This window comes from Leptinotarsa decemlineata, unplaced genomic scaffold (genome assembly GCF_025532065.1).
Source record: "Leptinotarsa decemlineata unplaced genomic scaffold, Ldec_3_MD MMD2_tig00003335_RagTag_RagTag, whole genome shotgun sequence".
In the NCBI taxonomy this organism is placed as follows: Eukaryota; Metazoa; Arthropoda; class Insecta; order Coleoptera; family Chrysomelidae; genus Leptinotarsa; species Leptinotarsa decemlineata.
The window spans coordinates 2,995,598-3,018,668 of NW_027412587.1; the positions used below are offsets into that span (position 1 = coordinate 2,995,598).

General features: G+C 34.9%; 1 protein-coding gene and 1 long non-coding RNA gene across 8 annotated transcripts in view; one reads left to right on the forward strand and one right to left on the reverse strand.

Annotated features, from left to right (window-relative positions):
- Nucleotides 1-23,071, reverse strand: part of LOC111504252 (uncharacterized) — a 650,330-nt gene that overhangs the window by 280,940 nt on the left and 346,319 nt on the right. For 3 of the 6 annotated variants that reach the window (XM_074177945.1, XM_074177947.1, XM_074177949.1), the window contains one exon: nucleotides 3,762-3,791. The exons of the other annotated variants lie outside the window; for them this stretch is intronic. In XM_074177945.1, the coding sequence (XP_074034046.1) occupies nucleotides 3,762-3,791 (30 nt within the window). The remainder of the gene's footprint in view (nucleotides 1-3,761; nucleotides 3,792-23,071) is intronic. 6 annotated transcript variants of the gene reach the window in all.
- The window catches only part of LOC111510963 (uncharacterized), a 68,818-nt gene continuing 56,369 nt past the window's right edge, over nucleotides 10,623-23,071 (forward strand). The window contains exons 1-3 of one of the 2 annotated variants that reach the window (XR_012466047.1): nucleotides 10,623-10,694; nucleotides 14,903-15,052; nucleotides 15,115-18,303. This is a non-coding gene — a long non-coding RNA (uncharacterized lncRNA). Of the gene's footprint in view, nucleotides 10,695-14,902; nucleotides 15,053-15,114; nucleotides 18,304-23,071 lie in introns of those variants that run through there. The other variant, XR_012466048.1, reaches the window with a different exon arrangement.

Genomic DNA, 23,071 nt, shown 5'->3' on the forward strand with positions numbered 1-23,071 from the left:
TTTTTAATTGAGAGAGAGTATCTGTTTTGTTATTCCCAGCTGAAATTCAATTTTATTGAAATTCTCCCACAATTCTTTTCTTCCTATCATTGGAGACATTCCTAGTCTTCTTTCAAGCTTGCCATTATTTTGTCCAAGGTCGATATTTCTTTCTCAAATTGAAATGAATGTATTGTTCTTTCAATTGCAAGTTTGTAGTTTTCATCATCAAGCACAATTTTTCATCCTAAAGATGGTTGTCGAGATTTTGCGGGAAAATTTTTTCTCTCGTTCTTAAATTTATTCATCAATAATTTTGAAATTCCCAGAATTTGCGAACATATTTCCACCAGAGTATCAACGGAATACGAAGGAATTTGGTGTATGATAGCGTCATATATATTAAAAATGATAGTCTTTTCGTCAACAGAAAAAGCACATGCGCTGATTCGTTTTACTGGAGATAAAACTGGAATAGCCATTCCAATTGACACACTAAGCTTTATCTAATAACAACAGAGATTGAAACGCACGATTAAAGCACCATTAGATCCGATCGAATCATCACTTCATCCTCTTTTCCAGCGAAAATTGTTAATATCTCAGGTATGTCTGACAAGTAATCTGAGCATGTATCCTACATTTTTCACTTTTCAACCGATTCATTTATATACGCAGCAACTTGAACGAAATAGCCTATATATAATAGCATTGAAACTGGTTCATACTTAGGCTCCCCTTCATACCACAGAAAAGTTAAAATGTACCCTAAAAACAATGGAATTCAAATATTTGAATAAAGTCTACTGAAAAACTTTATAGTAAACCTGTTCATTGGGTTATCCTATATAAATGAAACAAAATAGAAACAATATACACTCATTATAACTTACATGAAAGTGTATCAAAATAGGAGCATTGACACACTATATTTTCTACCTCAAATTTCAAATCTTCAAATCATTCATATCGAATATCCCAGTTTCTGTAACGTCTGACATTCAATGCATGAATTTATTATATGCAAAATCTTTTCAAGTCAAATAATAATGTTTTCTTTTTTCTCTATGATCTACACAATTTTGTCAAGAGTTTATTTTGAAATTATTTGCTTTCTTATTTTCCTTGGAAGTTTCCCACAGTTTTTGTATGAAGATTGAGAAGTAACCGTTCTTTTCCAAAAATTACCCTCTCCTAAAAATATACCCATTTCAATTCGAATAGGAAGTAATTGATAAAGTAATAGCCCAAAATAGTCCACCCTGTATAAAACAGGGTGCCCACAAAATTCATTGAAAAATTTAAAAACCGTCAAAAGTCAGTCAAAACCCTAATTTTTATTGCATTATTACGGTTGACTGAGAAAGTGGTGATAATTTTCATTACTTTTCGCAAGAAAATTACCTCCAAATTTTGATGACTTTTGTTTATTTTCACGTTATACTGGGTGTCCCTCAAATTTTGTTTGTAAGGGGGTCGAAGTTTTGAAATAAAATCCAATGCATAAACTTCAACCCTCTAAGCGGTGGTGTCATTTTTTAATTTGTTCAAAATTGAAATTCCCATCTACTTCTGCTTTGTTTTGGAAATTCGATTGACTCGTTCAAAAAACATGCAAAAACAAAATAATAACAATACTCTATCTACAGAAATGAAAAAATGAAATGAATATTTTTTAAAATTCGGTGTAATTGATCAAGTTAATGTTGTAAATGTTGTCCAGCAGCTAATACAGCAATATTTTGGAGCTTTTGAGGTGTCTTAAATATGTGTCAACATATACTAATATCTTTACGAATAAATCTGAAGGATTCTAGTCGGGTGACTGAGGGGGCCACTCATTACATCGCTTTGTTCTAACCAGAGATATTTTTTGGAAAACTTATTATTGTCATTTTGAAGCTCCATATCTCCTTAAAAGTGGACTAGTAGGGATAATTAGAAAACTCGACCTAATTCGGAATCCTAGACTAATATGTTTATCACAGCGTCGAAAGAGACATGATCATACTGGAAAAAATAACTAGTAGGTTATATACTAATGGTGTAGGTAATCATTATATCACATTTCAATAACATGTAATTCTTGAATTCTAGTAATATACAATTTTTTTTTTAATCGCAGTAAAAAAATATCCTGAACGGGTATTGTCGATCCAAACCTGCCAGAAATACAAAAAAAAATTCTAGCAAGTAAGTACTGATTTTTTTATCTAAATTACACTAGAATATATATTCAGCTCAGATAATCAGTTAATGCACAAGTCGAAGCAGCCTTGTCCGATTGTATCGTTGGTTCTCATGATTCGGGAAATTATGTGGGGAAATCGATTTCAGAGCAATTAATAAACGATACAACTATCAATCTTCCAGCACAATCGCTTTCACGTGCACAAGGTTCAATTTCTCGTTCTTGAACTTGTTTGGTGTTATTATTTGTTGTGGTTTTGAAACGGGTTCAAGAAAATACCCTGGAGTTTTTGTTATCAAGGTTTTGTAGTTTCTACGGTAGTAGAATTATGTTCACGATGATTGATTCTAAATTATTTTACCTTCTAACGAGATGGCAAGAACACTCAATCAGGTAATAACATTCTTTCCATGAAAATTACGTTTAATGTATAACGACTTTTAAACTGCTTTATTTTAGCTGAGTTATAAGTGTTGATCGAACACTTGGAAGCTGGATTGAATATGAATCAACAGAAATATGTTTCTGTCAAGAACATTTGTCACCAGAGTTGTGAACCCAACCAAACCTTTTTTTTTATTATCGAATAAATAGATGATAGAAATATAAAAAGAAAAGCAATGAGACATATTTTACCTTTCCGACTATATCAAGGACAAACCTTCTATTATTTTTGTAGAGGAGTATTATTTCAGATATTGAATATGACTTCCGAAAAGAAATTTCCGGGGATAGCGGTAAAAGAATAAATTATTGTTGAAAAAATTATTTTAATTTGGAGAAAAATATTTTGTTTCATTCCAGCAAAGTTATTTTTTGCTATTTGGGAACTGACTGATGTATTTCAATTTTTTTTCACAAGGTAAACTGGAATTACGTACATTAATGGATATTTATTCCATCTTTTATTTTGTAAACCAAAATAGAAACTAATTCTCTTTCCACGAAAAATTTATTATTTGAATAATTTTTTGGTTTGACTTCTTTATTTCGAAATGAATAATTTCTGAAAAATGTTCAGATTATTCTTCTGAAAATCGATAACAAATTGATTCCTGAATATGTTTGGGTTGAATAAAAATCATTTCCATCTTTCAATCATTCACAAGCAGAATTCAAAGGTATTTGATAATTAAATCAAAGCATTCAAAACTGTGGTAACTAGGTAAAATGTTGAATTCGAAGTGAAAAATATAAAACATATTGAACGAAAGTCATTTTAAGTGGAGGGGAATTAGTTTTTATCGACATTCTTTTTATTACCTTCATAAATTATATTCAAAGTATTTCTCACAAGAAAAGAGTTGTATTTATCAGTAACTTGTCGTATTTAATAATTCTGTCTATCAAAAAAAGAGCTTGAGAAATTATACAATACTTGTCTTATCGCTTCAGAGACTAAAATCTTCCTGCGTCTTCAGAATAGGATAAAATTTGAGTTTATAAGCATTTTTTCCTCCACTGATTCTATTCATTTCTCAACTTCTTCGAAAGATGTCAAAGGAGTTTTCGAATGAAAGGTATTATTTGTTATTATATTATATAATTAAACACTAGTTTTAAATGTAGAATAAACTTTATGAAAACTTACCGAGGTGTGATAGATCCGATAGTTCTGAATCTGAAAACATAATACATAATAATTATAACGATGAATTGAATTCTGGTAGAAAACTCGAATATAAATTTAAATGAGACTACATAGAAATTGCAAAGAAATGAATATTTATCAATCATAATTCTTGAAAAGTTTCGATTATAGAATGGATATAATTTAAATGAAGTGAATTCATCTAGAATATTGACATGAAAACGTATTAACGAAAATTGAATGCAATTTCAATATTGTGTTATACTTTATTTATCCTTCTCAGTTATTGAAAAATATTTTTTTATGAGCCAAAATGTTTTCAGCTGCCAAATTTCGGAAGAAACCAATCGTGAGAAATAGAAAAAAAAGCATCTTGTATATACGAACATGATTAAATTTATGAATTTATAAATTGAATATCTTCAATCCTAATCGTTACTTTTGAAAAAAAAATGGAATTAAGATAAACCCTGTTTATTTTCATTCATTTTTCTATATTTCATAGCAATGGTCTAAGCTTATATGAAAATAATTAAGATGATCACTATTAAACACATGAGCAAATATTTGATAATTGACACTGAAAGATGTTTTCTATCTGAAAACAAATGCAATAAGTTTTTGATCTTGGATAAATCAGATTGCCATGACAAGAGGTGATCATTAAATCAGGAAGAGTCTCTGAAATAAATAACCAAGAAACACATTACCAAAGATGGTTTCAGAAGTTGAGAATACATCCAAGGAGTATCAAAACCTGATCATATCTGCTTCATGAATTGTGCTCATTAAATAAAAACCGAAATATCTCTTATACGAGATATCAAGCGACTACACTAAACTATTTATAATTTTTGAGTGCAGACAACCCTAAGTAAGGTTTGGAGATGAGGAGTTATTGAAGTTTTCAATTGGCCACTCAGTGTATAATGAATGAATTCTACACATACAAATACAAATATTTCTCATTAGATAGCAACAAAAAATTCATTCCGACTTAAATTATATTTGTATAATAAAATCATATTGAGTAAAATAAAAGCGTTTCCATCCCCTTGATTAATACTTACTTTCTAAATGAAATAAACATATCGGTGTAGAAACCCAATAAAAAACTGATTCGAAATGTTATTTTTAGGTGGTTTTCTATTTCAGGAAATTGGTATAAACATGACCTCTTCATGGAGCAGTTGTAAGAAGTGTGTCAAAACGTATTTTGAACTGTTACAAATATTTTTGTTTATTGTTTACATCGTAAGATATATTTTCTACAGATTTGATCGGATTTTGAATATGACTAGGCTATTCTAATCAGGGGAATTGAGAGAGTATAATATTTTTTGATTGACAGATTTCACAAAAGTCATTGTAAAATAATAACTTGCTCAAATTGAAGAGAAAATATTTTTCATTTATTCACTCGGTCCTGAACATTACTTCTCTTCAGAATGTTTTACTATGATTAATGATACTATAATTATTTCTGAGCTGCAGTTTATGAAATATTGACTGAGTATGGGATTTAAAATAGTAATTAATATATGAGTTGATCTTTCAATATACAGGGTGTCAGTTGGAAAACTTCCCCACCCTCAATTTCTTAGTAGGAACATAACATGACAAATTGAAGAGACAAGTCAATTTAATTTTCAAGGGGGGCACTTCAAATAGATATTTTCAACTATCATGGTTCAAACCCCAAGGAAGCGTAGATGTTACCTTTAGGATATGAAATGGAAGAAAGGTCAAGTGGCACACCATTTTGAAGGGAGTTCAATTCTCTTTCCAATGGTGCGTTAGTTCATTATTGTTTGATGAGTAGTTTACGTTCTAAACTTTTTGCCTGCAATAAGATGCATGTTTTTCAGGTTAGTATTTTAACAAATGTTATTGTATTGACTGTCCTATTAATAGAAATGGTCAGAGGAGTAGGTGGCATCGTTCCAACCCTTGACTAACGGGAATAAATCTAGTATACACGTGTGAGTTTTAATTTGTTGGATGTTTTACGTTTACGAAAAAAAACTGTCAAATTTAGAGAAACAAATTTCAATCAAATATCTATGCACTATCTGATAAACTCTTCGAAATATTGTCGTTTTCAAACGTTTCTTGAACATTTCAGAAAACCAAGAATTGAGAGATATGTTGCTGTAATTCGTTTTCTTTAATATTAGCAGGTTATGTATTAGCAGGTTATGTAATTCGTTTTCTTTAATATTAGCAGGTTATGTATTATAAACAACGAATTCAAAATGTCTCCAAAGAAAAAATATATGGAAGTCAAATCCGGTGACCTCGGAGGCCACTCAATTGCTCCCTTTCTGCCAATCCATCTTTAACCACTGTCGGACGAGACAAAAATAATGAGATGGAGTTTCGTCCTGCTTGAAATGTAACAGAACCTCCTGCAACAGTAAATTACCGTCTGCATCAATTTGTAGCTCCTGAGTTATAAGTGGATCGTTAGTATCTTCAATCATATCTAGGTACAGATCACCAGTCACGTTTTATTCAATAAATGAAGGACCAAGAATGACAGCTCAAACATTGACGTTCTGTGGGTGTTGTGTATGTTCTTCTAGAAAAATATGAGGGTTTTCATCATTCCAATAGCGACAATTGTGTCTATTAACATTGCCATTCAGAAAAAATCAAAAGGTAAGGGATTGCATTGACTCCTTGAGTCATAGTTTCATAAAAATTCATTTTCTATCGTAATCATCCTCCTGCTGCACCGGAAGACAGCTGTTCCAGCCTATTGGGAATCGTCAGTACCGGGCAGGCGGTCCTTGATTAAAGACAAAATGTGAATAACCAAGAAAAGTACTCAATAAAAATAACTGCGTGAACGCAAGCGAGACATAAGTGGAACCACATATTGGTGTGACGCCCAAGTCTACTTGCCAAGTTTTTATGTCAGTGATGGTGGTTTGACCTATCAACCGACAACTGCGGTAGCAGAAATTTGGAAAGTTAACCTGGAATGCCATCGGAAAACGAATCCACTTGTTTCTAGAGATGATATAAAATCGAGAAAGGTTGATGCAGTCAAGCTGCTGGAAATTAATTCCATGAAAATCAAAATATAAAAAGAAAAGTACTATTCTGATCATTCCCATATTGATTTCTATTTCAGAGCCACCGGAAGACAGCTGTTTCAGCCTATTGGGCATCGTCAGTACCAGGCAGGTAGTCCTCGATTGCTTGACGATCATCTTCATTTCATTCAGGATTTGGAGACCAGCTCCCCTACCCTTTCGGCTGATCATTGGCCTTGAGATGGGCCAATGGGTACATGACTGATGGATGACGGCATGAAGTCCTTAGACATCAGTGCCGCCCTTCACGGGATACCCCTACCTGGCTGGGGTGGGATGGATGAAAAAGTTATTCATCCTTTAACGGGGGACATGAGGGCCTCATTCGACAGAGTGTCGGGGCCTTCTATATCGGGAGGGGTCGTCTACAGCATAATCTGTGGCTTCCCTAACTAACGGGTTTTCGTGAGTTTCCGTTTTTTCGAAAACTCTCTCATTCCTCGACTGAATGGACTGCCGAATGGAAGGCAGCTGCAAATCTCTGCGGATGGCTTCATTCCGCACGAACCAAGGAGCATTCACAATCATCCTAATTAGCTTATTTTGCAACCTTTCCAAAATGGAAATGTTGGACGGAGCCGCTTGTCCCCAGACGCCTGAAGCGTACATGATGACAGGCTTGAACATCGAGTTGTAGATCATGATTTTGTTTTTAAGACTCATCTTGGATTTCCTGTTGATCAGAGGGTACAGACCGGCTATCCGACCCTCGATCTTGGACTTAACGTACATGATGTGCGGGTTCCAAGTGAGCCTACGGTCTATTAAAAGGCCGAGGTACTTTACCCGCGCTTGCCAGTCAATCTCCCTTCCAGAGACTCTCACTTTTCTGGCCGGAGAAGATAGTAATCTCCCCATGGTTATCGCCTGAGTCTTTTCCGGGTTTACTCGGATCTTCCATTCGAGGTACCAGCGCTCGAGGTCGTCCAATGCACGTTGCATGTAGACGACGCCGAGCTCACGCCCCATGGAAGATGAGAGTAGAGCCGTGTCATCGGCGTACAGGGATATCTTCACTCTATCGGACCTGGGCAGGTCGCTTGTATAGAGTGAATACAGCGTCGGAGAGAGCACGGCCCCCTGTGGCACTCCAGCGAGGATCTCTCTGTTGTCGGACAGAGAGCCCTCTACTCTAACCTGAAAGGTTCTGCCTCTCAGGAAAGATCCGATCCACCGGATCAGGCCCCGAGGTAGGTCGAGCGCGTTTAGCTTATGTATAAGGCCTTCGTGCCATACTCGGTCGAAGGCCTTTGAAATATCTAAAAGTACTATATGTACTTTTTTGTTGTTATTCAGCTCGCTGATGGTGTTCTCGACCAACCTTAGAGCCTGTAGTTCAGTGGAGTGATCTCTCCTGAAGCCGAATTGTTCATTAGGCAGAACATTTCGGTCCTCAACTTCTTCGTTGAGTCTTTGCAGAACGACTCTTTCAGCCAGCTTAGCCGCCGACGAGAGTAGACTGATCGGGCGATAGTTCTGCGGGAACAGCTGGTTCTGACCCTGTTTCGGGAGCATGACGACGATCGCATGCTTCCACCTTCTAGGGAAGTGTCTGAGGGCCAACGAACTGTTGATAAGACTCAGCAAGAATTCAACGCTGTTTTCCGGGAGTCTCTTCAACAACTTGTTAGTTATTGAATCGGCTCCCGGAGCTTTCTTTGCTTTCGCAGCCTTGATGAGACCCTCCAGCTCCTCCATAGAAGTTGGACGGATGTCGTCGTCGTCATCCTCCCTGAGAAGTCGGTGAACCCGGTCTTCCAGCAGCATATCGCGGTCGATGTCGTCGTCGTCGTCAACGTTAAGTTGAAACTGACGTTCCATCGTGTCTGCAAAGGCTAACGCCTTGTCGGCGGGGGAGTAGCACACTCCGCGCTCTCCGTGAATGGGTGAGAGAGCAGTCTTCTTCCCCCTGAGCCTACGAGTGACTCGCCAAAGCTCGTCACTCCCAGGTTCGAAGGATTCCAAGAGCTCTTCCCACCTTTCGTTTCGATGTTCATTGATGGCCTGTTTGACACGATTGGCCATCCTATTCGCCGCTGTTTTGTCCCCTGGGAAAAGGGTTCGCTGGTAGAGCCTTCTCAGGCGGTTTCTCTCTCGTATCAAGGCTTTGATACGAGGGGGAAACTCGTTGTAGCTCTTCAGCGGACACTCCTCCCTGGAGGTGGCCGCTCGAAACGCATCATTCACGGAAAGCTCGAAACGCTCAACTGCCGCGTCGAGTTCGTCGGGAGAGTAGTCCTCGATTGAGTAATCAAAAAAGTACTTAATAAAAATTACTGCGTGAACGAAAGCGAGACATAAGTGGAACCACCTATTGGTGTGACACCCAAGTCAACTTGCCAAGTTTTTATGTCAGTGTTGGTGGTTTGACCAATCAACCGACAACTGCTGTTTCCAAAACTCCAATTTCAGCTTCTCCAATTTCAGCTTCTTCATTTAGTACTCTCGGGTTATTTCTTTGTTTATTGTTTACCGAACCAGTTTTGGAAAACTTTGTCACCAAATAAAGCGCATATCGGTGACTTGCATTAAAATTTATATTTCTTTCATTAAAATGAAATGACGCCCTTCATGCGCACTTCCCAACCTGTCCACAAATAAAAAGTATTTCATTTCGTTTTCGAAGAGTGCAAAGTAATTTCACAATTTATACACTTATTTGAGGTATCACTGAAAAACTCAACAAACAAAACTGAATTGATGGTATTACCAAATTGTTTAAAATTGCGAAACAATTCTTTGCATAAAAAATAAAATATCAGATTACTTATTGATGTTAATTTTTTGGGGCTAATGGTATTTCCTAAACAGTTACCTACTGATAGGAGAGTCAATACAACAATATTCGTTTGAATACTAACCTAAAAACCATGTATCTCAGATCGGGCAAGTTCTAATTACTCGTATGGGTGTAGAACGGTATTTTTCGGAAACTGCTCATCAAAAATTAATAAACTGAAGTCGCGTTGGAAACAGAATTGAAAGCCCTTCAAAATGTACCACTTGACCTCCCTTTTTCTTTGATATTCTAAGGGTAACATTTACCCCTCCTACGGAGTTGAACTATGAGGAGTAAAAATTTTCATTCGATTCAACATGATGGAATATTTCAAAAAAGAAATGAACCCAAATTTCACCTGATCATCAAACAGATTTAATAATAAATGATTTTATTGAAAGGTTACTCAGTACAACTTTGAGAGTATGAATAAAAAAAAAAGACTTTCAATACTGCATCCACTTTATATGAGTTAAGTTTTATATGAAAAATAATAAAGAATTTCAAAATTTAATACTGGAGCTTAACTAATGTTCCTTCTGAAATATAGAAACAAATGTGAAAAAAATCAGTTAACTATTCATTTTTACAAATCATATTTCCATTTTTTCATACAAAATTATTCCATAATATTCGTCACTGAAATACTCGAAAATTTACAGAGATATTAATTTAATGACATAGTAAATAGAAATTTTCTACGCCACCGTTCAGTCACGTATTTGTGTGGATCATTTCCAAAATTCAAATAAAAAACCCAAGTGTTCATTAAACCAAAAACAAGTGGCGAGTTTATTTTGAACGCAAAACGATTTATGTCGTGTGCAATTACGTAAAATTATTTTCGCGACGTTACTTGTTTTCAAAGAGATCATGTGATGAATTTCGGGAAAAAAACAATGACGACAGATTCAAACACTGCTATTTGCGATTCTCTTCTATTTCTAAAACACAACGGAAAATTATAATTTTCTAGACTGCCACTAACACAGTTATGCTGCCAATCAACATGTGCGTTCTATAGATATTCGCAGAATACAGTGTTTTCATGAGGTAAGGAGTATACTCGTTGAAATTTCAACAACGTCGAAAAGAGGACAACATTTAAATATTTCGGACTGGAGTTGTGAGTTCATAGAGAATTGAACGAAAGTCATTTTTTGTGGAGTAAATAATTTTTTTTATCGACCTTCTTTGGGCAATTTCAGAATTTGAGAATGTATACAACTGTAGAAAGGGCAAACTTTTCAGTTTATTCCGATAAGTTACTGCGTAAATTCAAAATATAATTTTTCCTATCAAAAAAAGAGGTAGGAAATTATACAATTCTCAACGTTTCGCAGGCCAAAATCTGCCTCGGTCTTCAGAAATGGACAAAATGAGAGCTCTTCCTTTGCTGATTATTTTTGTTTCTCAACTCCTTCGAGTGATATCAAAGAAAATATCGTGGAAGGTGAAAATATCTGAAGAAGGTCGATGAAAAGATCCATAGAGAATTTTTTTAAATTAGTGAAACCAGCGTTTTTTCGTAATAACGTCTTCTCCTTCTGATTGCGGGTGAAAGGAAATGGAAGGAAACAGAAATGAATGTGTAAATAGTTCCACCAGTTAACCATTTTACACATAATTTCTTTGCACATCAAAACTTTTATGTGTACAGTAGTACTAACAGAAAATGTATTTTGGTTTTGCTTCTGAAAAAACAGAAAATGAAGGTAAAATAATTTCTGGAGCAGTTGTTTTATGAAAGATTCAATATTTTCGAAAATATTATTATCTGTAATCTGGAAAAAAAGCTTAATGTACTCATTTTGTTTTTCGTGTACATAAGTAGTATTAACACCATCTTCTGGAATCATTTACGTCAGTTAGTTTCGGATAAGGAGCATGCACCAGGAGTATGATGAAAGTATTCCTGCGTCTTCTATTAAGATTATTGTCAACCATATTCAAAACATTTCAACCAACACCAAGTTTGAATCTTGACGAGAAATGATGAAACTTTTTTTTTTTGAATTCTTTTTCCATGTGAAATCATTCACCTTACAGAACAGAAGGCAGCGTGCCAAAACTATGCATATTATCACATATTTACTACTGGAAATCCGCCCCGGCTCCGCACGGGTGCAATGCTGATACTAAATATTCTACAGAATGTCTTCATATACAACGTTCACAGCTTTTCTGTCAGTAGACGATACATACATGTTTTCTTTAGAGGGTGATCTTGAAAGAGCGACATATAATCAGTTCGGTACCGCCGCAACCGCCATGCTCCTGGATTTTAAATGTGTAATATCCTCGAAAATAATCATTCATCTCACATGCTGTAGGGGGCCATATAGATCTCATTGTAGACAGACACATCTGTATAATCAAAACAAACCTCCATACAAAATTTCAGCCGCCAAAAATATACCGGCATGGAGAAACAGTGATAAAGAAATAATTTTGTTTTACAGACGTGCCTTTTTCTCCAGCGACTGGTACCCCAGTTAGAATATTTAAACATCATTCCGTGTTGTATTTCTACAATATAAAATAAACCTACATACAAAATTTCAGCCTCCGAAAATATACCGTTATGGAGAAACAGATTCTGGTCTTCTTTACTTTTCTTCGGTTTATTTATCAGACCTTTTGATCATCCGCTTCAAGAATACTGTTCGATCCAATCGAAACATGCAATATACACTTCAAAATGGCTGTTGAATAAATGACCAGTTAGGTTGATTTCTGAACACACTATACAACTGCTTTCGTTACCTCTTATAAAGAGCGTAGCAAAATTTCCTGAAGAATGAAGTTGATGAAATGAATCAACATGCAGATTTTTTATACAAATTATTCTCAATAAACATATATTCTTCAGATAAATAATTGATTGGTTGTATGACTTACATATCTACGATTTCCCTTAGACACATGATTTACTTTTTTTTGTTGCTCTTCGTATACATACAACTATGAAAGATTAAGATTTGTTATATTAAATCATAAAGAACATTGATTGTTTGAAGTAAATACATTTTCCACTTTTTATTCGATTCAATTGAGGAACCTATGGAACACCTACTTGAAAATGTTTTATTATTCAGCTGCCTAAGAAAACAGACTACAGTGAACTTTTTTATACGACGTGCGTTTCGCTAACTAAGTTAGGATTATCACGAGATGACTAAAACTAGTTACTCACAACTGATCGAAAACTGCCGTGATTTAGTTGTGAGGAATTGGTTTCTATCATGCCCTGATGATGATAACTTCATTAGCAAAACAGGCATCGAAAAAAATATACTCTACTCCTGCCACCATTTTTTTGATGAAAAGATGATTACAATGAACTTGTGAATTGTTGAAATTGCACTAATTTGGGCAGAAAATGCAGATACTGAAAATTTTATAGAGACTGACTAGACTTGAGAACAACTGACATTCTTGTTGATAGAATAGTAGTTTTATGATTTTTTGATACTTCCTGAATCGCCAAGTATTGCACAGACAGTAAAACAGTGTTTCGTATTTTTCCAATTTAGATTGAGATTACGTAGAAATTAAAGAATTCTGATTTTCTCTATGATTTTCATCGTACCAATTTGCTTCATAAATATAGGAAACAGGATATCATCCACATTCAGTGTTAAACAAATATTCAGCCATATGAACTTCGAAAAGTAATTCTGTTGAGAAAAAAAAATTATTGAAAAATTAACCTCTCAAACAACTATCCAATATCTATAATGTCGACCGTTCGGAAAAGTTAAGAGCCTGAATGGAATCCGTTTTTCTCAACTTTTTTCATTTTTACATTTCACAAATCATCATCTGACTTCCTGTGTCATTATTTGCAAAATTTCATTTTCAGGACTACTACCAGATATTTCCATACAGCGAAACCTTGGCAATTCGTCACAATAACAACTAATGATCATCCTCATTTCTGATAGAAAAACACGATATATTCAAAAACCATTTGATCATTATCTATACTTTTACGAGCTTCCACTCACATAAACATGAAAAAATTCTAGAGCACACTTAAACTAACAACGGGTTTTAATAGACTTTTTGGATACTTCAAAGATCTTTAATTATAAAATTTATGACAGTATTATTTCAGGAAATGTTCCGATTAAAAAACGAAGTCGGAGATTATCAAAGAGCAGTTTGAAATAGATCTAATTAAATGCTATAAACAGATATTAGTAAAAAACTATTCACTGCGAAGTGAGGAGTTGTAGAGTGAGGAGTGAATACTTGCGGAGTATTCATATTGGTCCTTACTCCTCATGAAGAGTTGAGAAAGATTACTCATTTAACATAGGAAGTTGAAGAATCAATCGATAAAGAGAATTTATCAAATTGGTGATAATGGTGTTTCTTGTGAATTAATTACGTTTTAGGAAGACGTAAAACTCAACACTTCTGTATCATAAATATTAATGAAGTTTTATCCCATCAACAAACAAACCGTTCTTTTCAACATATCAACACGTGTTTGAATCACCAAGTGATCATCTTCAAGAGGAAGATTAAAATAAATTACATACAACAGTGTCCTTATTTATACCATGTATACCTCTGCTAAGTACCTGCGTCTTAATTGCCTTAAATTAATTTTACATGATTAACGAAAACATATTTTTCAAAGAGATGTTGCCTTAGCTTAAAAAAATCTGTTTTTCCTTCAACCAGCTGTCGCACCCCTACGAACGAGGGGTGCGACAGCTGGTTGAACGATTTTTCTGATCTTCCATATTATATATCATTTCAATAGTCTATCGACTTTGTCCTTTGGATTTCCCAGAAGGCTCTGTAGTATGTGACTTGTTTTAAATACAACCTTCATACCTAGTTCCTTGAAAATCTTTCCAAATAAAGTTCTTCGTGTATTGGTAGTATGGAACTGAGATATATTTGTCGTGGTTTTCGTCTTTTCAAAAGTCGAGATTTCTTTCAGTCTTTGCATTTTCCATAGATACGTTGTGTTCATTAGAAAAAGAATACAGGTTGCAGTAGGTGGACATTTCAAACATCTGGTTCGGAGTAATTTTGTGTTATCACAAAAAAAATATTGACTGAGCGAAAATATACAACATTCACGTTTTCACTGGATGAGTTGTCGTTTGTCAAAGATATGACAAGCAGTTACTTCTTGTTTATTTCGGCTTTTTGTTTTAAAATGATTTTTGATGAACATGACCACATTTCGTGAGTTCCATAGGGTGCTTTTATTGACCTTTGATAGATATTTTTTTCAGATTGTGAAAATACCCAAAAAGACCGATGTAAACTCTGATTTCCTCACAAAAAATCCATTTTCATCCACATATGGCATTCAGTTCATTCGTCAGTTGAGTTGTCAGCAAAGTATAACTTATGGTGCAAATTTTCCATATTCCGGTATATAAGTGAGTATAAGCGTGTATTGTGATTTTCAATGTATGACAAAAGATTTTCCTTCCACCAACAGCTAAATAAAACACGTCAAGTAAAAAAGAGGTTATGTGCTCTATTTTCGAGAAACATAGTTCCAGGTGTATTAACTTCGTTGCTTACTAGAGGGATAAACCATTATTGTAGAAATCAAGTGGTATTTAATTAGTTGAACATGTTTCTCCCAGTTAAATATGAACTTTCTGTTCCACATTATCACGTGTCAATGATAACAAAAACTATATAATAATATATTATAATCATGATCTGGAGTTAATTCGACAAATTGCAATTGAGAAGACTAAAAACTAGGCTTAGAAGTCATATAGCTAACGAAAAGTTGTTGGGGCCAATAGGCAGAGCGAGAGTGATAGATTCGATGAGTTGAATTTTGGACCTCAGTTGTAAAATAAATATATTGAAAATACTTGCCCTCATCAGAAGAAAAACCCTACAGTAAAAACACGAAGCAAGTTTCGTTAACTGAGTTGGTATCATCAAAAGATAATGAAAACTGAATTTCGCTAACCATTATCAGATGCTGATGCTAACTTGTTTAGCAAAACGCGCGTCGAGAGATAGTATTTTTGTTATGGTGGTATTTTGAATATGTCGTCATGGATATTGAAATTAATTTGAAAACAGAGCTAAAAACAACGATTGCGCTTCGCAATCTATCACCAGACAGCGCTGTTTCCGAGTAACCATATATCGCATCAGTGGTGCTCGAATGAATCACAAATGCACGACTGAACCCAAATGTTCAGAGGTGATAAACTCTTCTCGTACGCCATCTATGGGATCGACACAAGACTCATTCCTTGAATGTCGAAATACATTTTTCATTTGGAGTTGTTTCTTATGATCTTCCATTCAATACAATGCTGAGGTAGTGATTCTAGACCCAAAAGTAAGTTCAACCCTATGGCTAGGTATTTTTCTCTCAAAAATGTATCTCATTGAAGATGGACTGAATCTGTTATATATTACATGGATTATGGCACCATGAATAGAGATGATACTCTCTAAGTGGCTAATGAAGTTATTTCCATAATCTAACAAAAACATGAGGCTACTGACCTTAATTGTCGCTCAAAAATAGCATTTCTATTAATGTCCCGTGGAATCACCCTTGCAAAATATCGAGCATGTTAAATTGCATTTCAGAAATAGATCAAATGGTACAACATTGATAAATAATGGAGAAAGTAAAAAAATTATTTAATAAATTCTGATGCATCCAGTGCTTTAACCATTCATTAGCTAAATTGAATATTTTGAGAGATGAGCGAAATACTGAAAATGATAGTGAGTTGGAAACTCAATGAAAATAAATCTTGGACTCTTTAAGGACTGCTTTCAGGTTCATTGGCTCTGCCTGAGTATTTTTCACAAAGTGTGCAGATAATGCTTCACCAATGATGACGTCAAATTTGCCGCCAAACGAATGTATAATGAATGCGAACAGCGGAAAAATCCGATGCAGACTAATAAATTCAGGTTCATTTGATTTGAGGTCGAGCGTGCTATTTAAAGGGACTACAAAGTGAATTTGGCTATGATAATCAAGAAATCGTGACTCGTGAAAATTATATTTTCATCGCAGTAATCCCATCTGTTCCAGTTGAATGTCAGCTCAACAATGAAAGTCGATAAGACTTTTTGTTGGCTGGAGATTTAAATATATTTTTACGATTTCCACAATCCAGGGACATCTGAAAATACACTTTACGTTTTCTCTAACCACTAGCTGCTACACAACAGCACAATTTTGTAAAATTTTATGCATTGTCTATTTTTAATCGGTACGATTGTATAACAGGAGTGACTCATTGAAAAACTGTATGTACACAAGTATTTTTTATAGAATGAGAAAGGCCATAGTATATATTTAGAACTTCGGAGTTAACAATAGTAGAAATGAAATTTGAAAGATGAAATGGATATGAGTCTGTTTCAGGTAAATAGGTACGTGAGTTTCATTTATATCTAGAAATGTCCGCTTGAAAAATAAATCGTTCTGAAATACTGAAAATAAAATGATACCTGACTAAAGTAACGTTTTCTATGAGATCAATCAAAACATACTGGTTCGAAGTTAACTGACGGGTAACTGATGAAAACAAATTTGGTCGGTCTGCTAGTCTATAGAATACTAAAGATACGTTAACGACTGGATACTAGCTGGTAGACACAAAGATACTTAACTCACCGAGGATATCCTAACAAACGACCTGCTGGCTATCGGGTAATACTTTCACAAGTGGAGACTAAAACCAAGTGCTGCTAAGACAGAGGTCTCTAGTTTTCACTTGAACAACAAATTAGCCTATAGATAACTGCAAATCTTTTTGAAGGCATGCTACTCAAGCACAATAAACAACTTAAATACCTAGGGGTTACACTAGACAGAACGTTGAGTTTTGAAGAACATCTGTCGAAAACAGCAGCTAAGATCAAAACGTGTAATAACATCCTCCAGAAACTATGTGGCACCACTTGGGGAGCATCAGCCTCCACTCTGAGATCTTCAGCCCTGGGCTTGGTATATTCAGCAGCTGAATACTGCGCCCTGATGTTGCTTAATAGCACTCACGGTGGCCTGGTTGATGTCCAGCTCAACCACACAATGCGGCTTATTACAGGTACGATCAAACCAACACCTACTTTCTGGCTCTCCACTCTTAGCCACATAGCCCCTCCTCACCTTCGTAGAGAGCACGCTCTTGTCAGGGAATTCAAGAAGATCATTAATAATCCGATACCCTCGGCCTCGAAAGAAACCGACTCCGCTCCAGGTATCCCCCTCTCAGAACTGGAAAGTCTCTGCATGATGCTGGTTTTGACATAACTGCCCGCTGGCGAGAAGAATGGGTGGTCAATTCTCCACTAGCCTACCACAACATTCCTTGCATCCAGCAAACCACATGGATTCGATCTACCCCACAAAACATGGTAAATCTTAAATAGAATAAGAACCAAATGTGGGAGATGCGCTGACTCACTTTTCAAATGAAGTGAAAACCTGTCCCCTAGATGCGACTGTGGAGATGATATGCAAACAATCAGCCACATCATTGAAGACTGTCCACTGAGGGCCTACACCGGTGACCCCTCTAACTTCCGGACAGCAACTAAGGATGCAATTGAATATATACATGGCTTATATGTTTGTTTGAAAAATTAATTTCCTGTGTATTTTCATGCTTTCATACAATTATGTTTGTTATGTTAAGTTTTGTGATATGAATAAGTAGTACGCTAAATAAAATAAACTCCTTGATATTCTTCATGATCAGCACCTTTGATGATTCGTAAATATTTCACTTTCGCTTCAATTCAGATTTTGTATATCTTCAAAGAGATTAATGAAATTGAATGGATGCATTTCTATTTCTCTACTACTTTATGAAGTCGATTAGCTTATAAGGTGAGTGATTTTTCAGCTCAGGTGGTAAGAGTTAAATTCTGTAAACCTGATGATTCCACAGCTGGGCAGGCACAAAATATGAGCTCTGCAGTTTTATCATTTTCGAAACGGAGACGAAACGCATTGCTTTTGACAGTCCAAGGCCTGTAAATAGGCCTGTTGGACAACGTAGGTCATCTCTGTTGTATTCTGTAATAATTGTTTGGTAACATATTTCGAACAAATTCTGGTAGATTTTTCCAGAAATATGAAAGTTTTCTTGCACTACAGCTATTCAGTGTTTGTTTGGCAAAAGCTAAAGTGATGCTGATGACAGGTTCTGGACCGATAGAACCATTTGCAACGCCCTCTTTCGTTAGACATTCAGCAGCTTCGTTACTATCCAGACCAGTGTTGCCAGGAATCCAAACCAGAGACAATTTATTGAATATTTTTTCTGAGGAGAGTCTTTTTTAAAGTTTTGATACCAACTTGGTGGTTGCTTAGTGAGGGCCAAGAGCTTCGTACTGCGCTTGGAAGATTGATAATATTTTATTGATTCATGTGTAAGGTTGGTTGCTGCCTGTCTCTCCACACACATATCAGTAGCGCTGGAAAAATAGTCGCGTAGGTTCTTAGATACGTTGCTATCTCTGGCCTGGATCTGCGCCTGTATACATCTGCATCAGAAGCTGAAGGTGCTTCCTATTATTTTATGAACCAACTGATATCTGCCTTATATATCCACAAATCGTTCGATTGGAACAGCCTTGTTTTGTGTGCAACTTTTTCCGAGCGAGCGTTCCAGGTGAGTTTTTTATCTAGAATAACTCCTAGATATTTCACCTCTGTTGAAATAACCTCACCACTGAGGAAATGTGGAGTTGAATCATCAAGATTTCTCTTCCAAGTGAAGGGGACTGTCACAGTTTTGCTGGGGTTCACAGACATCTGCTCGCTCTGACACCAATTCTGTCACAAGAGCATCGAGCAGATCATCATCAGGAGTGCCCACAGAAAGGGAGATAATATACCGCCCCGTAGGCAGACTTTGGTGACCGTGTATCTGATGTCGTCAACTAGAGGAACAAGATTCATCTTCAATTAAGTACTATAACAACAACGCAAAGACTGACTGATGAATTGATAGAGAACACCGTCATAGAACACTGACCTATTTGGTTTTCAATATTGTAACTGAATATCCCCAGAATTCACTGTTTTAATTGTTACGTCTTCAACTTATGGCATGGTTGGTTCGCAACCGTGACATAATCGATTTTTTCAAAAATGTTCATTATTTGAATGGCTTGAATATCAGTTATTATAAATTTTAATCTCTACTTCAGAAGTAGGTATTGTAATCATAATTTTTCCGTACTGGAAATAAACTTGATATTTCGTTCGGCTCGCGAGAATATCTACTTCAAGTGTTTGGCTATGATAGTTTGTATTGATGATTCACAGTACTACACAATTTTCTTCACTACTTATTGATTCTAAACCCAAACAAAACTTATTTTCTCACAGAAACATTACGTCAATGAACTAATTTGAACCAAACGTGTCACTTAAAATTAATGAAGTACCAACATTTGCTTTATATCAAGTCGAGAGAAAAGATAATGGAAAAATTTCATTTCTGAAACACACCAATATCGAATATATTTAAAAATATACTTGGAGACGTAAACACAGTTTAAAAATAATATCTCTGGGCTATAAAAAGCCGCCGCCCTTCACTCTTGAAGTAAACCTGTGACTACGTTAATTTTTTCCTTGTGATATTTTTATTGCTTTATCTGATCATCCATGACTTCCCATGGCGTGAATTAAACCGTTAATTTCAGTTTCAGTTCATTAGCGAATTCCGGGAAATGAAAACTGTCTAGTCAACAATCAGACAAACTTGGCATCACAGTAATTTTGCTGTTAGGGCCGGAATATATTTAAGTGGGTTATTGGCGTTGCATACAAACTATAAGTTTTACGGGGGGGAGTTTTGCTTACTAAATTCGGGTCCTAATTAATTACAATAATCATGAATATGTCTGGAATTCTATCCCAACATCAAACCTCGACACGTGTTTTGATCACCAAGTGATTATCTTCAACAGGAAGATCTTTCAACTATGCGATTTTGTTTTGAAGACAACACTAAACAAAATGGGACCTTATTCTTCGAAATGATTCACTACATAAGACAAAAAACACAACCTGTCTTCATCATGCATGTCGCATCCGTTTGTACCGCCGCTTGACCCGATTTTTTTGCGCGATAGTTTTCATTTTATGATAACTCTTAAGATATTATTTAAATTATATCATGTGAACGGAAATTGTAGTGTCCGCCTAAATAGTTTTTCGATTACCCCATGATATGTGATCGTTGAAAGATGATCAAATGCAATCGCGAATTTTTTTGAAGGCATGAAAAAACAATATTGAAAGCGGTATATTTTTAGGAGAGATTAATTGTTGGGTTTCCACTTCTCCATCCTTCAGAAAATGCGGAAAACTTCCGAAGAAATTAAGAAAGCAATTGATTTCAAAATAAACTCTACAAAGAAGTAACTTTCAGACACAAACTGACAGAAAAAATCCTCTGGAAACACAACTATTTTTATACAAACATTTAATTACACTTAAGAATAAATACTTTGGAAACAACAACAATTTTTTTATGAATATTGAATTATTAAAAATCCTTTTTTTTATTCAGTTTGTACTAAACATTTGTTATGGAATCGAATCAGATACCATTAACAGGATTTCTACAAAATATAGTATATGAAAGAGGTAAAATTTTACTTATATTAAACACTGTCATCCTCAATGAAGAACATCGATGTTTCGGAATAATAAAGCAAGTGTTTTATTTGAATTGAAGGGGTTTTAGGAATGATTAATTTTTAGGAAAGAAAGTAGATGGAGTAGTAGAAAGCCAAAAACTTTCTTTCCCAAGTGGGATTATAGGTAGCATTTTCCATATTCATATTCATATTCATATATGCACACAAAACTATAATGAATTATTCACATTAACCTTTTTCCCCGTCCATTGGTGATAACCGTGTGAAAATCCATTCAGTAGTTTTTGACGTGAAGGAGGGACTTATGGAGTGATAGTGATATGGGGATATTTTTGAAAGAAGAAAATTGAATAAAACTCCATCATGAAAAGTAAAACTGGAACAGTCAGCGAAGAATAAATCCAAAAGTTTTCTTCATCTCCTGAAGACACAAACTTGGTTGGTGAAACGCGCGTTGAGGGGAGTATTGCAATTCTGGTGTTTGAAAAAAGGGATTGTTTTGAATAAATTCAACAGATTTTTAGAAATAACGTTTCGTAAATGTATAAATTCTCTATAATATTTTTAGAATTACTGCACACATCACACCCCCGAAAATCAACAGTCAAATATTTTCCACCCGTAATGAAAAATTTTTCCATATACACTCAATTGACGACTCCCATCAACTGATGTTTATCAAAGAATATATATATATATATATATATATATATATATATATATATATATATATATATATATATATATATATATATATATATATATATATATATATATATATATATATATATATCGGGCAGATACTGAATTCTCAACTGTCATTAGATTCAAAGTTCACGCACAAATAAAAAGATCAATTGATCAAGCAAGTGTTGTATTATTTAATAATTGCTCTCAAATTATTGTTTCATGGCAACAATTCGAATAGAAGTAATTGGCAGTATTAGTGTAGGTATAATGTATAATTTTATTGCGAGAGGCATCATCAAATGAATTTTTGATCTCTACAGCGAAGCAGGTGGAAGAACTGAAAATATGTAGATTAACATAGTGTATACCACTTAACATACGGTTGTATTTCTCTCAAATACTAGGAGTATGTCAACTTCCTTCGGATGGAAATTATTTCTGTCAACGTTCAGTAAGAACAGTGAATACGTTTTCAATTCACATTTCGAGAGGATCGATAATAATTTGATCTACGCTAAATAATTTTCAAATAACATATAATAACTGTAAGCGCCATCTACTAAGATTTCATAACAACTAAATACCTATATTAAAATAGAAAACTTCTGAAAACATCAGACCGAGCGCTACCTATGAGTTGGTAGCTGTATCTCAAAGTATATGAAACAAACTGTTTCCTGTAAGTATAAATCCTTATCCGCGCGCCATCTGTCAGAAACTAGCTAACATAACTATATGGAACAGAATTGTATCTAGAAGCTCCATTACTAGGTGGCACTGAAACAGCCTTTAAGGAATGTCTGTATTTTCTTTTTTCGAAAAATGGTAGGTTGTAGGTTCCATACGTATTTTCAACGATTGAACTGAACAAATAATATATAGACTTTCCAGGGCTCATATTGGATCAACCCTTTGATTCATTGGTAGGTTAAATTTGTTGTATTTTTGAATATTTTACGAATTTTGAATTAGCACATTTATTTATATCGTGGATTCATTTCGACATCATTAAAAAACGTACAATATATTGAAGAAAACACTTCTCCCCCAGTGGAATGAATATATTGCTTCTTGACGCGCGT